This window comes from Melanotaenia boesemani, chromosome 12 (assembly GCF_017639745.1).
Source record: "Melanotaenia boesemani isolate fMelBoe1 chromosome 12, fMelBoe1.pri, whole genome shotgun sequence".
NCBI classification, from domain to species: Eukaryota; Metazoa; Chordata; class Actinopteri; order Atheriniformes; family Melanotaeniidae; genus Melanotaenia; species Melanotaenia boesemani.
In genome coordinates this window covers 22,338,900-22,362,709 of record NC_055693.1, presented here as the reverse complement: position 1 = coordinate 22,362,709, position 23,810 = coordinate 22,338,900, and the positions used below count along the sequence as shown (strand labels likewise).

Genomic DNA, 23,810 nt, shown 5'->3' with positions numbered 1-23,810 from the left:
AAAAAAAAGCAATTTGTGCATATTAAAAATAAAACAAGCCTTTACACACATCAAAATAGATTACATAACAATTAATAAAACCACTCGCATACACACACATATACACACACATACAAAGCAGTTTTGTATGTTTTGCACAAACATGACTCCCTAATTTCTGTCTCTAAACTGAATGTAGGTATAAAATACTAAAAGTATTAAACATCTGGCTTGATGCTGCTGTGAGGAAACAATATCATGGGGATTGGTCCACACCAGGTGCCAGTCCACCCATGACCACAGAGGTCGTTGCCATGGCAATCAGGGCAGACAGGGCCCTACACCACAGCCATAAGGCTGTAGTGCAGGGCCCCAGCCACTCAGACAAGGGCGATCACCAGCAACAAAACCCCCAGCATGAAGGATTCTCATGAGGAAAACATGCAACATTGTAGTGTCAAAGTCAGCATTTTTCAATAGGAAAAACATGGGTTAGCTGTGTTAGTACATTTATGAAGTTGCATTAAAATAAAATTTGAGACTAAAGTTTGTACAGCTTTAAGATTTTTCATTTAAAAAAAGTATCCTTTCAATGATGTTTGGCTTCAGCCTGCTCCTCTTCTGGAATGCTACCTTCTCCAGCTTTGGGGAAGTTGCATCTGAAAGAAATAAAATATTAAGATGACAGTTAACCAACTTTAAAAAGCATTAAAAACCCATGTTAATGGTAATTAAAGGCAAACCAACTCCACTGTCCAGAAAGTCCCACAGGATGTCATGGCCCTCTGGTGCTGCAGACCTAAACATTTCCATTGATGCTTCCTGATGAAGTTGATGCAATTAACTTTTAAAATATGGTCTTTATAAAGCTTTATAGAAGACAACAATATATAAACAAATAAGATATACCCTACCATTCTCGTACTCTGAGTGCATTAAGCAGTTACCCTGGCAATAATGTCTTGCACAGATGACCAAAAGTTTTGACTTGAATCGTGGATCAGTTATTGTTGCTGTGGCCAGTACACTGACATTTGTCATCTTGAATACAGTAAGAGTTACAGGTGTTGTATCAGTTCAACATCTGTGTTATTTTTTAGTCCACCAGTAGCGAGATCTGTGACCACTGCTCCAACTGGTTCATGCTGCTTGTGTAGGCGATGCAGCATTAAAAAATGTGGAATTCCACCTGGTGTCAACCTCCTGAATTCATTTATGTGGTAGCTTCTAGAGCCAACACAACATCTTTCTTTCAGTGTCTTTCACTTGCTACACATTTCTTAAGGATTATTTATACCTGTCTAACTATTTGTAACCTTTATTTAGCCTATATGTTTATGTGTGGAAGAGCATGTGCTGTGTATTTATTAGTCTATGTGTTTGTCACTAAGTGTGACAATATAAATGTACAGTATCTAAACTAATTTTAATCTAATCTAAGATCATTTTAATGTGATGCTTTCCTTTCTGTTACAACATTCTTTTTGAAAGAACTGAATATGTTTAAATTGAGTTTCATAAGATTAAAGGAACCCGATTGGGATGGTTGAAGTCATGCTTATATACAGTGTAATAAATTACCATTTGTGCCTGTAAACAAAGAATCTTCCTCACACACTAGAGTTTGCAGTTGTCTTCCTCTGGGTTCTGTGTTTAGACTAGCACTAGTTCATTCAACGGAGTGACAGTGGGAACAGCCAATCATGTTAGCAAGTAATGAAAGAGCAGGATCGATCAGAGCAGCTTAAATGGTTTCTAAGTAAGGACTTATTGCAGGGATTTTGCCAACAGAGAGACCAGATTTCTCAGCTGGTCTGTGTGACAGAAAATGACAGGAACAACTCAAGAGTTGCTGGATATTGGTAGGGACATGTCCCTATGGTCCCTATCCAATTCTACCCCTAATGGTTCATTGACCTGCTATGCTTGATCCTGCATGAAAATGGAGATAGAAATTTATGGTGTATTAGGCACAGTTTGGTTTACAGACAGCTGAATTATAAACACAGGACATGACCACGATAAGCTTGTAAGTCCCAAGTATGATTTTATCATGTTGGCCTAGGTTTTCACATTTTATATGATTAGAAATTTTATGTTGTGTCACCACTAATGATGGACAAGATATTTCCCCCCCTCTTAGTTTAAATAATCACAGCAACAGTGCATGACATAAAGATAAAAAATGTTGGGTTTTTTTTTGTTTTTTTTTGTTTTGTTTAGTTTTTTTCTGGCTCCAGCAGTTGTAATTTGTAGACACCTGCAGGGCACAGTCCTTTTTCAGCAAATGAAAAGATAAACTGAAACTCATAGAGCTTTTAGACTTAGAAGGCACATGAGTAAACTGCCCTGCTTTAGTGCCTGTTGCCTAGCTACTGAATTCATGCTATTTTTTTTCTTTTTAGTTAGTAGTGCAAAGACATGAGTTGAATTAAACTGAATAAATACATGCAAACCAGCATGTAAATATCATGCGCTGTATGTCTAATTTTTGTCTTCTTTCTTTTCTAGTTTATGTGTTTTTTTTACATACTATTTGACAGATTTTACAATAGTTAAAGAAGATGTTGACTGTGCTCATCTTTTTTACATTTTTTCTCCTCAAAATGAAATAATCTCAGTACATATCAGCAGACATGAGGCAAGGCAAATTTATTTGTATGGCTCATTTTATGTACAAGACAATTTAAAGTGCTTTACATAGAACATTAAAAGCATTACAGCAGAGTGCAGGAAGCAATAACAAGTGCATTAAAAAACAAACTTTCAAAGAAATTAAAGAAATTAAATGAAAACAGAAAGAAAAAGCTAAAATAAATAAAATAAAGTGCAAGAAGTAAAGTTCCAATGTGGGGAAAAACAGTATTAAAACATGATCAAGTTTAAAAATTCCAGCTTAAAAGAAACAGAAACAGATCTGGACTTCTAAATAAAAACTAATAAAATGCACCAGAGAACATGTGGGTCTTTAACCTGGATTTAAATAAAACTGAGTGTTTCAGCTGATCTGAGGCTTTCTGGGAGTTTGTTCCAGACATGTGGAGCATAGAAGCTGGTTCTGACTCTGGGAACTGGTAAGAAAGTGGATCCAGATGACCTGAAGGTTCTGGTAGGTTCATACTGAGTCAAGAGGTCACTGATGTATTTTGGTCCTAAACCATTCAGAGCTTTATAGACCAGCAGCAGAACTTTAAAGTCTATTCTCTAACAGGGAGCCAGTGCAAAGACCTCAGAGCTGGACTCATATGGTCCATTTTCTTGGTCTTAGTGAGGACTCAAGCAGCAGAGTTCTAAATAAGCTGCAGGTGTCTAATTGATTTTTATGTAGACCTTTAAAAACACTGTTCCAATAACCAAGCCGACTAAAGATGAAAGCATTGGCCAGTTTTTCCAGGTCTTGTTGAGACATCAGATCTTTTACCCTTGATACATTCTTAAGGTGATAGGAGGCTGACTTTGTGATTCAAAAATTCAAAACAGATTTTATAAGAATTTGTCAGCAAATACTTGGACCACAAAGAAATATTAAAGCATCATTTTTCTTATTCACAGCCTGACTGTCCATGTTTTAAATATTCAATATTATATCATCCTGTACAAGATGGTATCTCTGTTTGCATGTCTTTATAACCTGCCAGTGCATTTTTCAATCCATCTTCTACACTTTCTTATTCCTCTACAGAATTTTGTTCTCTTGCTGATTTCTCCCTTCAGACCATGAGCTGTTGAAAAGCAGAGGACAAAGACAAAAAAAAAAAAAAAGTCACCAAGAGCAGTGCGCAGCAGCTGCACTGTTGACTATGGAAAAGTTGTGGGTGAAGTTAGCCAGTGCCACAACTGTATATGGATTGTAAAATAAATATCTCTTTAAACATTCAGTATAGGCTGTACAATAAATATGTTTACCAGCCCTTGTAATGTTAGCATGTTTTTCACAGGGGATTCAGAGTGTGCTCAAAGCTGAGACTCGGTGGTTGAAATGTGGAGTTAGGATCCAAAGGAAATGAGTTGGATTTACAGTAGGTTCATCCCTGCAGTTTACATCTGTTTGTTTATCAAGATAGTTCTCATTACTCTCTATTCAGTAGTTCAGAATTACTGTACTGAGTCATGCATGTGCTTGCTTTTGCATTTGAATGGTGCTGTTTGCAGGGTCATTTTAAAACTTTTCTTCACTTAATTGCAACCTTTGATGCAAACTTTATGAAAGGCTTGTTTTGCACAAACAGGAAAGAGATAAGACTTAATGGTCTTTTGCAAGTAAAACGTTAAACAATTTAAAGTTTTTTGATTAAGGTTTGGTAGTGTCACAGAGAGTAAAATGCAATGTACTGATTGTTTTACATGACAGAGCAATCAGTTTTTTCTAAAAAGTGAAATACTAAAACTAAAAGGAAAACCGTGTTTAGAGAAAAGGGATATCAGAGGATTATAGAAAGACACTTGGCAGCCCTTTGATTCTAGACTGAGTTCTGTAAATAGAGGTTGGTATATTGTCATTTAGCTAGCAAACATTTGAAGCTGACATTTACTTAATGAGGAGAGATGGTAATCTGGGGGGCGAGAGCACATCTAGAACCCGCTCTTGTTTCCTCCTCTGCACGGTTAACCTTTGCTGTTCCAATGGAGTTTGCTGAATATGCTGATGAAATTAGCCCTCTCAGATTTGTTTGGGTGGTGTTTGTGCTCTGGTTTGTAAGTCAGGTGCAGCCCTGGGCAGATGGCGCTTGCAGGAGCGCAGAAGGTTTGCTTGATATTCATCAGGAGAGCTGACCTCTGCCATGATGCATTCAAGCATCCTGCAAACTTCACTTAGTGTTCCCCTCTGCATAATGAATGCATGTATAAACTCAAAATAAAGGTAGCCATGGCAGCTCAGTTTCATCTGAGCCTCATGACTATCATGCTGTAGTTGGATAATGCCGGGATATTCTAGCAAAATCCATTGAAGCCTGTATGTTGAAGCAAGAACATTGACTCTGGCAGCTTATTGACAAAGGGTCAGTCAACAAATTGTCACCATGTCTTAGAAAAAGTACACACTTAAATATAATCAATCAGTTTCAATCTCAAGCAACAATATCTTGCAGTCAGTTCTTGTGAGAGACGTCCTTGACATTTGGCAGAAAACACTTCACGCTTCCCACTGTGTTAACTTCTTCAAATTTTGATTTCATGAAGTTTTGTAAATACCTGTGACCCACTCATTAATTCAACTCTTATCATTTGACCTACTACTCCTCTGCAGCCATTCACTAAAATGATACTAGGCACCAGAGGTTGTGTGTTTGATAATTCTAAAACATGAGTGCACATATCAACCAGCAGATATATTAAAAAGATTTGTCCAGCTCTTTGGTACAACTCAGCAATGAATAAGTTATGTGCACTTAAAATCTTGATCTCATAATTAAACAAAGGACTATTATTGAGACAAATACTGCCTCTAGCACTACATGACAGCACCTGGGACCAACTAGGCTCACAGCAGTCTGACTACCACTTAATTATAATGTCCCATCCTGTTTGAATTCTGGCTTGTGTTGTTCTTACACTCCGATGTAAGTTGCTTTGGAGAAAAGTGTCTGCCAATTGACTAGAATAGTAGAATAGAATAACAGATAAACCCATATTTAGTGACTGGATTGTTAGTTGTTGAAAAAGGTGTAACACTGATTCACCTCTAATTTTCTATGTAAATTGTTTATTGAGTTTTGTCTTGAACTTTGAGATTGCAGTCTCTGGGTTTCTCTGAGAGTATTTGAACCTTTTTTTTCTTTTTAGTATCATTGTGCAGCTGCATTTCTGTTTAATTCATAACCAAATTTGGGAGTGCAATGTTGACATGTTTCTTCATAAAATATGTGCATTAACCCATTTCCTTAACTGGTAATTTTGGCAATTTCAGGTATATTGTGTATAACTGTGATAAGCAGTCATGAGTATTAATCAAGGAGAAAACTTGAAGGAAAATTAACACTTCAAAAAAGTTTTTATTGAAATTTACCATAACTCCCAGAAAAGTATGTTTTATGGGAACTAGTATCTGTTAATGCAGATCTTGGTTGTTGTTTTTTTATATTACTGTAGAAAATATTTATATTTATAACTTTTCATTCAATTAAAAAAACATATTTTCACTCATTATCCCCTTCCTTACAGAAAGGATGCCATCAGTTGTTATTCATCTGGTTTTGTACCTGATTTTTTATTTTGCCACATGCAGTTTGCCTGTCAAACATAACTACATAGGATGACTACAAGCATATTAATTTTGTTTTCCTTTAAAATTGTCCTCTTCCTGTAAACTGTACAGTTAAAGTTAAAAGGAAATAGAAACCCACACCATGTTTACATACAAGCTGCTACACCAATGAAAAGTCAATCAGACTGTCTATACTATGTGACAGCACACTTGGAAAAAATAAATTAAAATAAAGTACAACATTAATGTTATTTGCAGAATCACAGTGTTGTCCTTAAGCAGACAAGATGTGCACAAACACACTCTGATGCACACATGCAGACATGTTTGTCACAGGTCAGAATAAACCCTGATGAGATGAACCATGTCAACTGCAACAAGCGCTATTGTTCTCACACACACTCATGCAGGCAAACACACCTGGTTCACTGTATGTATGGATGTGATACCTGTGAGAATGTGTCACCCTGCACTGTTCCCACTGCATCAGTGAATTGGATCAGTGCTGTCTGCAGTTGTGTCCATGTGATTGTGCTGGAAAAATATTTGTGTTTTTCTGTTTGTGTTAGAACAGTATTATTACTTATAAAAGATATGATAATAACACTGTTTTGATCATTGAAAATGTTGTCGTCTGTGTGTGTAAGTGCATGCCTGTGTGTGTGTGTTTGTGAGAAGGTGAAATAAAGGGGCGATTTAGGGCAGGTGCTTTAAGAGAACCCTTTTGACTCTTTGTCTCTTCACTAATTAGGTTTAGGGTCTTTAAAGTGCATATGTATGTGTGTGCACGTGTGTGTGTGTGTGTGTGTGTGTGTGTGTGTGTGTGTGTGTGTGTGTGTGTGTGTGTGTGTGTGTGTGTCTGCATCTGCCTATCCATGGGAAAGCTTTGCCTTTTCCACTCCTTTATCCTTTGATGATCTCCTTTTTACTAATTTAATGACACATTTAGTAAAGAAAAAAAGGTCTTCAAACATCATTTACTGGCATTGCAAAATAGCCAATTTCATTTATTATGTTATTTAATGTATTTCTAACATTTTCAATTTTTTCTTCATGAACTTTAGGGAAGCTGGAAAAATACTTTGATCCAGATAAGCTCAACATGGGCACATTAAACATGAATATTAATATGCTTTTCAAACATTTCCAAGCAGACAAACTAATAATACCCATAACAGAGACAAACACACTGACTGAACCATGACTCATCATTAAGTTTAATAAACATATTACTTTCAAACCAGCCTTCAAAAGAAAAGTAGCATCTCTATGGATTTAAATTCACTATTCACCCACACAAAAATAAGATTGGTTAGGATCAGCCTAAACATATAATTTTTTTTTTTTTTTTTTTTTTTGAAAAGCCTAAATTATTGGAGAATTATGTTTTATCTGTAACAGGTAAACAGCTTCATAATGGAGGTGGAATTGTATCCACCAGCTTGGACAATGATCTTCTGCCTGAGTGGGTGTTGTTTGCTAAAAGAAAAGAAGACAGGGAAAAAAGTATTTTAAGGATGATTCAGGTAATGGTAAGATTTTTTTTGTTTGTTTTTTTTTTTTTGTTGTTGTCACATGCCATGAGACTCAGACACTTGGTTCTAATTTATCTCAAATCCATACCTATGAATCAATTTTAGTCTGATTGGCTGTTTGCTGCAAAGACCAATTAATATCAGTGCTCAGGGTTGTTTATTCTTGTTAATCATCAAACTCTTCACCCACAATGTAAACCTAATTTCCACCTCAAGGAAGAACATTGTTCGAGGATTAAGTGCATCTAGTCCAAATTTACACTGTGCTTAAGCAAGCTGAATCGTGTCTGCCACCCACAAGCTATTTTCCACCTGCTGCCCACCTACATCAACAATAGTGAAGCAGAGCTTAGGATAACCATAAATGCAGACACAACAGGGTGCACATGGTGGCTACGCTCATCAGATTAACCTTTTATCCACTTCAATGAGACCTGTTGTCTTTACCTGGAGCACTCTGCAGCAACACAATGTGGAAAGTGCACTGAAACAATAGCAATAGTTTCCTCCACACACTCTAATGTAACAACATTAGCTTTAGCTCTGAGAGGTGAGCAGCATCCAAGGTCAACTTGGGTCAACCCAAAACAGCAACAACAAAAACCACAAAACATCCAATTAATATCTGAAGGTCTCTGCAACACAAATCAATGTCTTTGGAGTGTCTTTGTTAAAGTATTCAAGGGATTTTGTTAAGAGCACACTCAGACAAGGGAAAAGACAGTTGAGATAAATGAAGTTAAAGATAAAACATTTCTTTAATATCTGAAACGTTTCCAGTTTTAGAAATGCAATAAAGAAGTGAAGGCCTGAGCATAAGTTTGAGCTCTTAGCAGCTTTTCTGGAGCTGACATTTTTGGCAAGTATCACATGTCATGTTAATTTTCTTATTAGAGGAGTTTTCATTTTGTGTGTGCGTGCATGTTGTTTGACTTCTAGGTGTGTGAGATTTTTGGGCTGTTATGCATGCACTCATCTCTGTTGGTTTAAAAACTGATTTTTCATGATGTCTATTGTATGTTTTGAAAACTGTGGTCATGGAAAAATTCTAACATAGCCATTTTGATGTACTCCATTGTGGATTTTGAGATGTTTTTGGGATGGTTATCCTATCATAACTGTCCCCCTTTTAATTTAAACCTTTTTCTCCTTGACAGCGAATTTCATGGTGAAGGTGGAGGCATGTTTTTCCTCTGAAGACTTTGCCATCATATCGTAGTTGTGAAATGTGGTAGCTCAGTACAACAGTGGACCATGACAACACAGCCTGCTAAATCCCTGAAAGGCCCTTTCGCAGTGAAGTAGAACTTTTAAATGTGTTATTCTATAAATCCTGTGAACAGGATCTCTGGAAAGTTGCCATTTCCTAATAATGTCATGAATTAAATTATAAATCGCACGACCACCTAAATGCAACGAGGCAGCTGCTCAGAGCAGCCCTTTCCAGCTGATAATTGGGAGATGGTTGAACGTGAGTTAGAGACTGTGTAAGGCTTTGTCGTCACACTTTGCCTTTCATAATCTTGCTTATGAACATGTCATAGGCTAAATAATGTCTTGGTCATCTGATCTAAACTTTAGCTTCTACTTTTTAAAAAAATTCTTAAACTGAACAAAACCAACACCATGTGTGAATCCTGCTGAAACAAGAAAACAATAACTAAAAAGATTGTTAGAAAAACAAAAGAAAAAACATTTACCACTGCTTTTAAAATATCCTGTAATCAGGGAAAGAGAAAGCAACAGAGCGAATGAGGCGAGGAGAAGATCGAGTTTCTCAGCAGCTCTGTACTCTAATCCTGGATTTGGAAGCGGGATAAGAAGAACATAGGTAGGTACAAACACAGGCAATTACTGCACTGACATAGAATAAGAGGGTGGGGGGAGAGTAGCTCGATGGGAAATAGGGGATCTCATAGGTCGAAGGGGATGGTAAGGTGTGGTGGTTGGGATATAAATACCTGCAGTAGAGCAGGGCTGAGAAATGCTGAGGTTATGATAGATGCTGGCTTACTTGAGTCTATGATTGTGAATAAAAGACAGGCAGGCACATTGTAGAGGCCTTTAAAAGAAATCTCTATTGCTAGGAAACGTCGCATTACACCAGTGCAGCTCTTTCTTATTCATCTGCAAGAGACTTTCTTTGAGGGTAGAGTTGTGTCTAAAACTGTGAAAAGTTCAGGCAGAGGTGCTGACAACCATTCTTTTTGATTTAAAAAAAAAAATTTTCAGCTTCCTTTTGTCGTATTCCGAAGTGCTTAAAGGGACAGGTATGCTTCATTGAGACGAGAGAAAAAGGAGGAGACAAGAAGATGATATTCAAGGTGTAAGACAAGACCAAAAAAAAAAAAAAAACAAGAAAGAGCAGATAAGGAAAAATAGAGATTACAAGAAGGAAAGACTAGAAAAGATAAGGGAGAAGCAAACCAAATATGGGACATAAGACCAGATAAAGCAAAGTGAGGGGACGGTGAGGACAAGAAACCTGTTGAGGGACGAACATCAGCACCATTGGGACCATTCCTCAAAGCCAGATAAATATGGCATGTCAGGCATTCGGAGCCGACTCTTTCACCCCCTTGCCCGGAGATTCACCCTTGCCAATCCTCATGCACCACGGCTCTACCAGTGACTGCCTGCCAGCCACCTCCCATGCTCACAGCATGATCTCTGCAGGTAACGTGGGCTCAAAATCTTACTCAAGCTTGTAATGTCATACATAGTTTCTTTTCAATAACCCTCTCCCTGTTGGAGTTACCTCTACCTAATTTTTTCTCTAACGACGGCTTTGTCTTTTGCAAATGGAGTGGAAAATAGGAGCTTAGAAAGCCTAATTGGCATGAATATAATCCGCATTGTCTTGTAATGATACTAAATCCCAACTGCAGAAGAGCAAGCCACTAACAATAACTCCAATCTTCCTCTTCAGGGAAGAGTATTGATGCTGTTCTATCTTCTCTACATTAACATATTCCGGAGGGATTTCCTCCATAATTTGTAGGGCTATAAGTTTTTGCTATAGACCTACTCTTGTCCAAACCATGCTGAAATTCTGCACCAGTGCCACAATCCTTAACACCGCACTGTTGTGTTTGGAAGCAACAGGAAGAAAGAATAAACTTGAAAAATACTGTATATACCTTCAAATCCAATTTAAATTATGTACATGTATTTAATCAGTTAGTTTGGACCAGCTGTCAGTGGATAATGGCTTTGAGGATGGCTTATCAGTATAACAAACTCCCCAAGCTCTTTGTTCTGATGGGTTATTGTGGAGAAAACTTCCTCTGAATTTCAGTGCTTGCTGATTGTTACAGCCTAGACAGGACTGGATCATGCAGGAAATTATTCATACAACATTATCATATAACCAGAGGGTAGACATGGCTTACAAAATACATTTTTCAGTCAGGCCACACAAGAGAGTACCCAAAATCATCAAATACCTAAATTTCCCATTTATGGCAGAATTGTCTTCAGTACTACAGGGTTTTGATGGTTTTTGAAACATTGTCAGTGGAACTGTGCCAACTCAGAGTGCATTTTAACAAAACCACTAAGCACTCGTTAGTGCTTGGAGTGAGCTCCAAACTGCATAAAGATGAATACATGAATAATTATATAATTAGCAGCAAACATGAACATTCAGACTGACATGTAAATCAGTTGTTTTAAGAAAAGTCATCATCGAAGCATGTGTTTGTGTTTGCTGCCACATCTGCACTTCAAATGGCCTGATGATACAAGGTGAAATATGTCAAATACAGGAGTTTAACGGTCTACCTGTACCTATACCTGTCATAGCTGATGTCTTCCTTCCGTCACCTTAAAAGGAAAAATGTATTCAAATCCAACTGTGACGAAGTGCAAGCTTAAAGTTTTTTAATTTTTTTTTGTTAATCAGAAAAATAAGATAGGGGTTTGATTTAGTATCTCAATGAACTTCTACAGGAGTCGTCTTTATGTTAATCTAGAGGCAATTTATTACATTAAGTCATATTTATAGATATTATTGCATCTTGTGCCAGCTCAGTGTGGCCAGTAGGCTTGTGTTTAAATGTATTTTTTTAAGTTATCTCTCGAACAGAACTCAGTTTTATTTATAATTCAAGAGAATATTAAGACATTTTTCCAAACATCTCTCAAGTTTTTAAGTTGCTCTCTTTTTTGTTCAGATTGTAACAATTTTTGTCTCCATCAGTTTCATCTGGGCTGTCACTGGGGCAGACCTCCAAGCGCTCCCACATGCACCTGTCCACTTCCTCCCTCGGCAACGCTCTTGGTAATGCCCCTCCAAGCTTACATTACCCAGTCACTCCCTGTCACTACAGCAACCAGCAGGCCACTTATGGCATGATGGCAGGTGAGTGGAGGTGTCGGTAGATGGTGATTCATTGGTTAGTTAATCAACAAAATACTGTAAGTAAATCATCAGGGCAGTGATGTTCAACCTTATTATCATGGGTCACAAAGTGCCCTGTTTGGATCCGTTACACTCAAACTTGTGTTCTGAGGCAAAAAATCTTACATCACACTGAAAATTGCTTTGCCGTACTAACAGTGATGGCTGTCATAGAGGTTTTAATGCTGATTATCAGCCAGACAGTGACAATGATGTTGTGGAGTGATGACACAATCTGTGCCTCTGGCCCTCTTTCTCTGCAGCTCAGGAGATGCTTTCTGCCAGCATATCTCAGACTCGGATCCTGCAAACATGCGGTGTCCCTCACCCTAACATGGTGAGTGGTGCAAACCCATTGCAAGGTAAAGAAAAGATTCACACTCTCTCCCCACTTACACACACTCACCTGCAGGTAATTTTAGTAAACGTTGCAGAAAATGTGGTTACTTTCCATTAACTTTTGAATTTGGTACCAGTTAGATTTCATTTCAGCCTCAATTAACTTTTCTTCTTTAAGCTCTTTTGCTCACTAATTAAAGAAAGCTGAAGCTAGAGCTGGAAACAGTCAGTGGGAAGCACAAGATTCAGTCCAATCATTCCCTTTTTATACTTCTCAGAAACAATTTTGTGATCATCATCATAAACTGATTGATTGACAACTAAATTTTAAAACATGTGTCTACAGGAAGGAGATTTTATTCAAATCATATTTATATTGCAACTTTGTGGCTTGCAGGATTTCTCAGTAAATTCAATATGCCAAACTCGTTTGGAGTATCAACTTAATTTTCCTGTTTGTAAGCACAGGATCACCTAAGATACCTTATTCTGTCAAATAACAATGAGGCTACATATTAGTTTATGCATCCAAAATGGGATTACACATCACATCATAAGACATGTCTACATCAACTTAACATGTAAAGTTTTCGAAGCTGTGCCATGCATAGCTGATTTACACACTGATTTATTTTTAATTCTCTCTCTCTCTCTCTACATATATATATATATATATATACGTATATATATATATATATATATATATATATATATATATATACAATACCGTTCAAAAGTTTGGGGTCACTTTGCCATGGGATTCAATAGGGAAGTGACCCCAAACTTTTGAACAGTAGTGTATATATAAAGAAAAACATATGTAAATGGACACAAAAAATTATTCAGGTCTTAGGTTGAGAAGAATTTCACTTTTGACTCATTACTTTGTTGGATGACTCCAGAAAAACATATATAATATCTTGAAAATAAATAAATAAATAAATAAATAAATAAATAGATAAATAAAAATTACAGATACAGACAAGACAGGAAAAATAGGACTTTAGCTCTTAAACGCTGACCTGGCAGCATAAACCAACTCCAGTAAATGGTCTGATGAAACAGGGAAATCAATAGTGTCACAGGTTGTATTTAAAGACATTAGAATCAAATTAAATAGGCGCCTTCTTTCATTGCCACCAGAAAATAGGTTAATTTGTCACTTAAATTATCTCAGTTTCTCCACTAAGTAATCAAATGGCAAAATGAAAAAAAATTAAGACATTACAAATAGACCAGTCCACATCTTTTGTCTGCAGCATGATGGATGTAATAGGGACTTAAATTAGGGATGTATTAGCTATTACCAGATTGGCAAATCATTTCATTAAATAGTATCCATAAGAAATGTTGTGAGAGGCATGTGATGTGCATGTGAGAAGTCACTTCTGGTGAAGCTCAACAAAACCCTTGCTCAAAGTGTTCACCAGCAGTAGTCAGCAAAGGATTTTATTAATACATTAATATCATTAAACTCAGTTTGAATTGCAAGGCCTAAGATCCTAAAAATCATATGAAGAGTATTATATGTAGATTGTTTCCCAATGTATCTAAATTTAATATATTGATGAATAAAAACTGTGATCATGTATAAAGGTCAAACAAAACAATACGCAATGTTTTACAAATCTTAAGTGTGCTGCTGTAATTTGTGCAGAATGTGGCTCTGCCATGTCCTGTTGAAGTAAACAAGCCATCCCTGTCTGGATGGCAGCATAAGCTGTCCAAAGATTTAGAGATGAGCATGATTCTATTCTATTCTTTTCTATTGTATTCTATTCTACAGTCATTTAGCTGACACTTTTATCCAAAGTGACTTACATTGATGAGCAATAAATTTCCCCAATGATGATTTTTCAACAGTACAGTTTTCCCACTTTGCCTGAGTCCATCTTCAGTGAGCTCAGACACAAAGGTGACCTCCTCTCTGGCATTTTGTTTTTGTGTAGAGTTTTATCTTATTTTTATTGTTGCAGAGACAAATTCATCTCACTAGAGATGTAAAAGTGTTCATCAGTTCATTCGGCTATTTTTGTCTACAGAATCAGGTATGCTTTACAACACGGTAGAGCTGAACACAATAATTTTGTACTATTTAGCCTATGTTTTGCAGAGAGATTGTTCCATATTATCTGAAGCCTTTAATAACAAGGCGAGGCAAGTTTATTTGCATAGCATTTGAAGTGCTTTACATAAAACATTAGCAGCAATACAGCAGGGTACAGGAGAAGCATTACATTATATATTCCTTTTCATTTTAATTTGAGAAACATTCTTAAACATGTGTTGTTTCCTCTATTTGATTCATACCCCCCTCATACCCTCCTCATCTTCTCTAACCAATCATACTAAGTCACACTCTTCTCACTTTACCCAGTTCCTGTTTTTTTCCCACAACAAAGTTTATCCCTGTTTTCTGAAATACGTTGCTATGATGAAAATAACAAAAAAGGCAGTTTCTTTTTCATGAAAATATCACTTATTTAAGACATATTTTGGCTTGGTATTAATTCAGTAACTGAGTTTTAAACCTATTGCATTTAACTGAATCCTGGTTTATATCTATTTGAAATTGGGCTCCACCTCTTTAATACCCTCTGTTCGTCATGTTTATCAAATAACGTCATGTTCAGATGCAGAAAGCTTTTTTTTTTTCTTTTAAAGCAACATCATTTTGTTGTAAACAGCACTTCCTGCCCAATTACATGTAACAGATTTTATGGCCAGACATTTTCATCAGCACCTACTTTGAGAGGCAAACAGAACATCAAGGAATGTAAGTTAATATTGGCACAAAATGCAGAAATATTGCTGCTGATGAATGCAAATGTGGATCCTATATGCTGTATGTATAAACAAATACATGGCTGTTGAGCCATTACAAATAAAAGAATGCAGATTCATTAAAAGTTAGTGCTACTGGGAAAAGTGTTATCAGTGCAGCTTTCACTGTAGCAGTTATGTGTGCTTGTCAGGTCATATACTCTCTGGCTGTCCTCAGGGCTTTGCTAAGGGATTATGCACGTGTAGAACAGCTGGTGGGTCTGTGTACATGCACAAAAAATGGCAAAAAAGAAGCGCTCACATAGCCAGCAAGCCCACCTGTGTTATGAATGGGGCTTGTTGCTCAGTCCGTCTGCATATCACAAACAGCTGTTGTGTTGCTGCAGCAGAGCTGTTTCCCTATGGGAACATCAGGGCAGACATCAGGTAGACAAGGAAGGATCTATTTTATTTTATTTTATTTTATTTTATTTTTTTACCGGCTCAGTGGGGGAAACAGGATGCTTTCAGGTGAGTCAACCATGAAGGGCTCTTGATGTTACACAGGAAAATCGTGCTTTTCTGACACTGGTTTTAGGAGCAGTGGACACCAATTTAAAAGACAACTGTCAATCAAGTTCTTTGGAAACAGCTTTGAAAACTAAAGGTTTATGCAAGAGAGACATATTCTGTATCTATATCTGTAAAAGAAATTTTAAGAGAGAGAAAGAAACTCCAACCTTTCGGTGATGCCTCCAGTACAAGAGAAAAGCACTGATGCATACAGTTGTGAGATAGAATCTGCAGCATCACTGTCCAGGATGAATATATAGTAGATCCAGCTGAAAAAATCAAAGGGTTAATGATAGCATCCTCTCCTCCTCTCTGCTTTTGGAAAACCAGCCATTTAAAACAGGTCACTTTTGAGAGTTATTACAGAATTTAGAAATCCTGCCTTCATATTCTATTGCAGTTTGTCATCTTAGATTCAATAGAAAATATTTTGCTGTTTGCTGCATCCATTTAATGACAGGAAGCATCAGTGGGGTTGCAGCTTCACTTGATTGAATGAATAGAAAACTAGAAAAATCATTGCTCTGAGAAAAAGTCTATGAAAAGCAAAGCCAGCAGAGTCGTGTTGACAATCAAAGTAAATTACTGTTGATCTGTTTGAGTTTTTCTGTCAGTAATACAGTATGAAGGGAAATAATCCAGAACACTGCTTTTGACAAAATGGAGTTCAATAGCATAACAACTAAGTCTCTTAAATGTCAGTGAATCTAAAGGAAGACATCTCTCAACTCAAACTGATGTCATGACACAGAAATAACAACACTGATTCACCCAAAAAAAAAAAAAAATTATATATATATATATATATAGCCATCTTGACTACTTGGTTTGGGTATGTAATATCAAAAGTAAGTGTTTATTATCCCCTTACTGCTTCTAATTTAGCCAACTTTGCTGTTCTTATGATATTATAAGCAGTTATCTCAACCATTAAAAAAATATAAATAAAAATTCCTGTTATTATTAAGAAGTTATTAAGAAAAAATGCAAAAAAAAAAAAAACATTTTTCTCTTCTTAGTGCAAACTTATAATAGTGAAGTTCCACTTTGTCTTTATGTACATATCCCATGTTGACATCCACTTTCCATAAATCGCTTCTGTTGATTGGCTGCAAATACATTATCATTAGACATTTACAAAAATCTACATGGTTATGATTTTTATATTCTACTATTAATGCCTCATTATTTCCATCATCCTACAGAAAACAACAAGTTATACAGATACGTTACCATCTCACAATTTACAACCGTGGTCCGTGACATTACTCAGATAAATGTACCGATTAATTGTTCAGTGGCGAGACTGAGCTGCTGCCTTGTGAAACAGTTTCAACAAAAGCTAAGTAGACTGAGGTTGGTTTGCATTAACGTTCACTAATAAGCTTCAAATATTATTCAAGGTAGATGCACAGGATGAAACATTTTGGATAAAAAGCACATACAAATGTGGGGTGTGAGTATGTTGATGATTGTTAAAACGAATTTGTTCCAGATACTTGTCCACTAAAAAATGGATAGAGGGTTGTTTCTCACAGTAGAAATACCCAATAAACTGTAACCTGGGTATATGTTCATAAAGGAAGAATTTACAAGGGATGCTTATTATCCTCACAATCACTTGACCTATAAATTGAGCTTTTGCAGTAGTTTAAAAGTTTGCACTGCAACCCCATTGACACAAGAGGGGAGTGTTGCCTTGCTCATTATGGGTGGTGGCACACCTTTCCAACAATAGTGTATAATCAGTATCATTTAGTATAATCTCAATGAAAAACTGTAGTGAACCTGTCAATGGGCTAATGTTGCAGATTATAAATACTGATATTCTGATATAATAAAATTGATATATATTTACTCACATTAGAATAGATTATATTATGACATATAATTATTCTGTACAGTTTCAACTGCAGCTGCAGTGATACAAAGTATCTGATCACATTCCAAATTATAAATGATCTTCCACCCATATGGCACTCTGGCAGTCATCTGTCATTAATCTGTCATCAGTGATTAGTAGCGAGAGCAATCACCTTCACTCTGTCCGACAGCTCAGCATCAACAGCCACCTGCAGAAATCATAATAATAATTGGAAGAAATTAACTTAAAGGTCCCATATTATGCAAAATTCACTTTTTAATGGTTTTGGAACAGTCATACTGGTCCCCCCGCATGTGTAGGAGACCCGTAAGTGTGAAACTCTTTCAGGCGCTCTCTCTCCCCCGTGCTCCACCTCTAGGGAAGTAAACGCTGAAGTGAGCGAGTTTGAAAGCGTGTACGTTAAGACGTCATAAGGGACAATAACCACTCCCCACAGAGCGATGGACCCGCCTACCGGCTGTCAAAGCCCGCCCTCTAAAAATCACCTAGCGCCCAGTGTTTATCCTTTTCAGCAACCATCGTTAGCGGACATGGCTAAGCGACAGAAGCACTGTTCTGTTTGTGGCTGCATAAATGAACACGAAAACGTTTTTTTACTTCCATCCACTGAACCCACGAGGACTGAGTGGATTAATTTTATTTTTGGAGGAAATGTACCCGGAAAACTTCCAAAGGTTTTGCATGTCTGTGGCCAGCATTTCAAAGAGGACTGTTTCCACAACATGGGGGCATGGAAAGCAGGCTTCGCCAACCGTTTGAAGCTGAAGCCAGGTTCAATACCAACTGCCCGTGACACAGCTGGCAGGTAAGAGCTGGCAGTTATTTTATCGTTTCGGCCTTATTAGTCTGATAGCTTGAAAATATATTAGCACTGTTGTAAATGTAGCCAAGTTACTGTTTCTACTGTTTGTATCCGGTGCCATTGTGCATCAGATTGGTGAGCGTAGCTAGCTGTGTTCTCCGTGCGTTTCGGTTTGGGTCGGGAATGGGGGCTTCAGGAATGGGTTCCGGTGTTCCGGCGTTTGTTTATCCTTCACTACGCTGTAATCAGCGTCTAGTAACCGCTAAGGCCTAACCTGTCAATCACCTCATGACGGGCGATGCGATGGGCGGAGCCAACAGCTGAGCTGCTCCACCAGGGTTCCGCCCACCATAAACGGCACATTTCTGAAGCTGCTAAAAAGAGGGAGGTGAAGAGAAGCCGCTGCACTCAAACTGAGGGTCGATTTGTCCATACCATGGCGGAAATATTTCATTTAGATATTAATGAATGGTCTCAGATTGGGAATAAAGTGTATAATATGGGACCTTTAAAGCCTGTGGCACACAGCACAACTGATACAGGGCTGTTTTCATGTAGCTGTCCAGTATTTATTCTTATCTAATACAGAGCCTTTAAAATAACTAGAAGCAGGAAACAAAGGTTTGTGAAGCACCATTGAAACAAGGGGTCAAAGGGATCTGTGAGAGGACTGTTAAATTATGGGTAAACTGGAGTTTATTGTGTTAAATGACAGGGAAAAGAATACCTAATCACCAAAACCCTTTCAGATTATTTTAGCATTCATGTCACACACAACCTTTTCCAGACTGTGCTGTCTGCTTTTATCAGTAAATGGAACTGGCTTAGGTGTCACCCAAGTGTGCTGCAGCTTAAAAAATCTTATTTCAAATAGAAATCTGCACAAACGCAACACCGATGAGTGATTGTGTCTACCTGCATGTAGGTGGAATAATGATAGCTTGTCTACATGAATTTTCACAAACTAAGGAGGAAGAAGAAAATGACAGGATATTGACTGTTAAGGTTTCAACCGTAATGTCATAAGGTGATGGAAATCTTGTGTTTCACACTTTTAATGCTTCATCTCTTTCTGCCTTCTCTTCAGGGTCTCTGACTCCTTGCATATACAAGTTTCCAGATCATGGGCTAAGTAGCAGTTCTTGTGCGTTGGGCCACGGTTTCTCCACTTTGCCCTCTGCCCTGCTCTCAGCTGATGATGCCCCTGGGGGACACAGTGGAGAGGTGAAAACCGACATCCAAAGGAAGAGCATGCGGGACCAAGAGGATGCTCCTGCCATGGATTCCCCACAGATACGAGAGCTGGAAATGTTTGCAAATGACTTCAAAATACGCAGAATCAAGCTCGGTGAGTGGAACTTGATATAACTCGTTATCTAACTGCACTATCGATTCACTTTAACCTAACAGTGTTTGGTCTTTTTTTTTTACTTTTGCCAAGGTGGAGGTCATGTATTCAGTTGTGTTGGTTTGTCTGTCTGTCTCTTAGCAACATAACTCAAAATGTTCTGGACAGATTTGAACAAAATGTTCAGAAAATCTCTTCAGAAATGGACAAAAGAACAAGGGATTAGATTTTGGGGGTGATCTGGATCACCGCCTTGATCCAGGAATTTTTTAAATGGTTCTTCACTATGGGGAGATAGGAATAATTTTGCAATTAGAGCTTATAACTCAAAAATGATGCCCACAACAATTGGCCAAAAAAAAAAAAAAAAAAGAAAGAAAAAAAAATGCAGCGGCATGGTGAAAGTCTGTGCTCTCTGAGTCCTTCTAGTTTGTTTTTTGTATTCTTCTTTGCACCCACCTTGCTTCTCCTCTGTTTGAGTATAACGTATGAAGTATTTCTATTTCTGTTTCATTTTGACCCCAGGCTACACTCAGACTAATGTAGGCGAGGCTCTCGCTGCAGTGCACGGCTCTGAGTTCAGCCAGACCACGATCTGCCGCTTTGAAAATTTGCAGCTGAGCTTTAAGAACGCCTGCAAACTCAAGGCCATTCTGGCTAAGTGGCTTGACGAAGCTGAGCTGGCTGGTGGTGAGTCACACACATCCAATGTATCAACCCCCGTAGAGTGTTTATTTACAGTTGGTGTAATCTTTATCTATCTCAATGAGGTTAAACCCACACTTTTGATTCAGAGAGGTAGTATGGTGCTTTAGGTTACGACACTAAAGAGATATTTTGATCTAATTCACCTCTGTAACACATCTTTTTTCAGATTTGTAGAAAGATAATAGCTGCACTACACATTTATGCAAAAACAAAATTGTAATTTGACATTTTATATATTTAAAGCTACTTTCTCAGGGTTTTTTTTGTTTGTTTTACTCACTCTGAGCCAGAAATCTCTACCTCATAAGCTCCTACACAAACCAAACTTTATGCAGTTTCTGTTGTGAAGATTTTTATAGAAGGCTCCTTCAGGTTTAACCTGACTTATATAACATTTATTTCTAAACTATGGCAATATATTTTCTTTCTGACTATTCAGAGAGTTCCAAATTTATTGAGTGATGACAACACATATAAAAATTCCTCATTTTGAACAAATCTTACTCCAGATTTAAAAAAAAAAGCTATTCTGAACTTGATGTCACGATACCTGGATAAAGAAATTTGCATATTATTGAATCTATTGATAGATAACACTTTATTAACATACTGTAAGTAAAAAAATAAATAAATAAATAATAAAAAAAAAAAATTAATGCGGAAAGTTGCTCATTTTAGACTAAATTTTATTCTGGGGGTTTTCAAGAATACTTTTACAAGCAACAATCCTCATACTGTACACTGGCAGAGCACTTCTTTTTATTCTTTGTATGAAAGTCAGTTTTATCTGCAGTTTCTCTAGACTGCCCTCAAACAAAGACTGAGTCTGCTCTGATAAACATAACACCTGCACAGAGTGTCACAAAACAGGCTTTCATGGTGTCACTCATTTTCAAATGATTCAGTACTTAGGTACTAATTTTCTTGCATGATTTTCATGACTTAAAAGCGATTGCCTTGAACCATGAGTCTCAATACTTACAATCTTTCTGCATGCAGCACAATTGGTGCTCATACAATAAAGTAGCATCACTGAACTTTGATCTGCTTCATCTGAGACTGATTCATTTTCACAATTTTTAGGGAGGATGTAAAATGATCAAGGATTCAGTGAAGCCATGATTTATCACTGAAGTATAGCCAAAGAGAAATATTTAGTTTATTTTATAGGAAAGGCTTTATGAATTAATTGAAACACCATGTTGGTCATGTGAGGTTTGCTGTTGGATAAGAATTATAAGTGAGTTATCTTTCATGCTATTTTAATGTGATGATATTTGACAGTAGTTGTTTTCTGACATTACTGAAATCAGAGGTTTGCCACATTAACTGTATTTCTTTGCATTCCTGCAGCTTTGTACAATGATAAAATAGGAATAAATGAGCGGAAGAGGAAAAGAAGAACAACTATAAGGTGTGTATTGTAAGGACTGAATGTTAAAAACCGACCCTTCAGTTAATCTTTACAGCATTTTGTTTTCTTTGCTGTCTTTTGTTTTATACTACAGTCTTGGAGCCAAAGAGGCCCTGGAGTGCAGCTTTGTTGAGAAAAGTAAACCATCCTCTCAGGAGATAGCCCGAATAGCCAAAGGCCTCCATCTGGAGAAGGAAGTGGTCCGAGTCTGGTTCTGCAACAGACGCCAAAGGGAGAAACGTGTAAAAACAAGCCTCAACCTCAACTCCTGTTTGACCAAAATCAGTCCAAACTGCATCGCACAAATAAGTAAAACGCAAAGAGCAATGACGTAATTTAATGTGTTTCTCTGTTTTGTTTTGACAGAGGCTCTTACATGAGCACATTTTGTGACGAGACATTATTTTCAAACAATATATGCAAAAACAATAGTTGTAGTGTGACTCGAGGGAATTTGTGCACCAAGAAAAGGCAAAAACAAAACACTAAAAATAATGCCCCCAACTTCCATTCAGCAGAGTTGATGCACAAAAGCTATTTCATTCGAATAAGCATCCACATCTGTCTGGTAAATAAAGATGAAAATGAAAAAAAGAAACTCCATTGTAATGTACTTACAATACACATCAGTCTCAGCTGCAAAAGTCAGCTGAATTCCGCTATTGTAGTTTCTCATTGTCGTGTTATTTTTTGTCCTTATTTACTTACAGAAATGTTTTCCTGTAGTATTTTAATGCCACATTGTCCCAGAGAAAATGCAATTTAAAATAAGATGAATGTCAAAGAGAACACCAGTTATTAGTTTTTGCTGCTTGAAGTTGAAACTGTGAAGATTGAAAAGCAAAAAGGAAATGCTGCAGCTCCCAGCCCTGACATTTAAATGTTCTGAACCTTGCCTGTGCCATGTTTGCTGGGTGAATGCTGCAAGTTTATTAAGCACACAGACTAAATGTAATTTCACCTACAAGCACCAGAGTGCAGACGAGTGCTTGTAAAGATCAGATCTGTGCCTTCTGAAAACATAAACAGTATTGGTGGGAAAGTGGAAAAATGAAGTTTTCAACATTTACATCAGGATTTAACAGCTTTGATCATTTTTTTGTTGTTGTTGTTTTGGTCATATTGTGATTCAAGCTAATGTTTTTTCCCTCTTTAATTATACCCCTGTGTTGTTTAAAACAAATGTTTTATTTAATGTAGCTGTGACCTATTTATTTGAGAGCTAATATATTGTGTTGATCTACTGTTTTTTTTTTCTTCTTCTTCTTTTAAAGTTGATCTACTTTGCTGCATACGACTTTTTTGATTTATGGTTTGAAGTCACAGCATGAAACTTTTTGACAGAAAATGGATTTGATGTCAGCTGTTTGCCCGATCATACTTAGATTTGTGTTGCTTGTGTCGTCTCTGCCTCGACAAAGAGGAACATCAGTCAGTCGAGACCCTAACCTGTTTGCAATGACTGATGTGAAATGTCTTCATAAAGGAAGGGAACAAGTTCAAACACAACACCCTCTTAAAAGAAAAGGTGTAATAAAGTGTGTGCCGTGTATTACACACAATGCCTATCAGGGGTAAATCAGCTGTTTGGAAGAGCTTGAAATTGATTAATTTAATGAAAGTGTGTGTTAAATGAGAATGTCAAAAAGACTGTTATAAATGTCTTTATTATGGCCAAAGATGTACTTAGGGAGTAAAAATGTTCTTATTTAATCTATGAAACTGATCCTGTAAGGTACATCAGTTCAAACAGTAAATTGTGTTTTATGAAGAACTCCCATTCCTGTGCCAAGTCTCATATTTTATTGCTGTATTACCAAACCAGTACATACATTAGTAGGACAAAGACCGAGGATT

General features: G+C 37.1%; 1 protein-coding gene across 2 annotated transcripts; it reads left to right on the top strand.

Moving 5' to 3' along the window:
• The first annotated feature begins 3,933 nt into the window (after positions 1–3,933).
• On the top strand, positions 3,934–23,733 carry pou1f1 (POU class 1 homeobox 1). 2 transcript variants are annotated; one of them, XM_042001788.1, is made up of 9 exons: positions 3,934–3,998; positions 7,586–7,716; positions 9,448–9,550; positions 11,921–12,082; positions 12,385–12,483; positions 19,571–19,831; positions 20,357–20,521; positions 21,893–21,953; positions 22,048–23,733. In XM_042001788.1, the coding sequence occupies exons 4-9, from the start codon at positions 11,965–11,967 to the stop codon at positions 22,286–22,288; spliced, it is 945 nt and encodes a 314-aa protein (XP_041857722.1). In that variant the 5' UTR covers positions 3,934–3,998; positions 7,586–7,716; positions 9,448–9,550; positions 11,921–11,964; the 3' UTR covers positions 22,289–23,733. The 2 variants fall into 2 exon arrangements, with proteins under 2 accessions (XP_041857722.1, XP_041857721.1); XM_042001787.1 differs by lacking the exons at positions 3,934–3,998; positions 7,586–7,716; positions 9,448–9,550 and adding an exon at positions 9,833–10,395.
• The last annotated feature ends 77 nt before the right edge of the window (positions 23,734–23,810 follow it).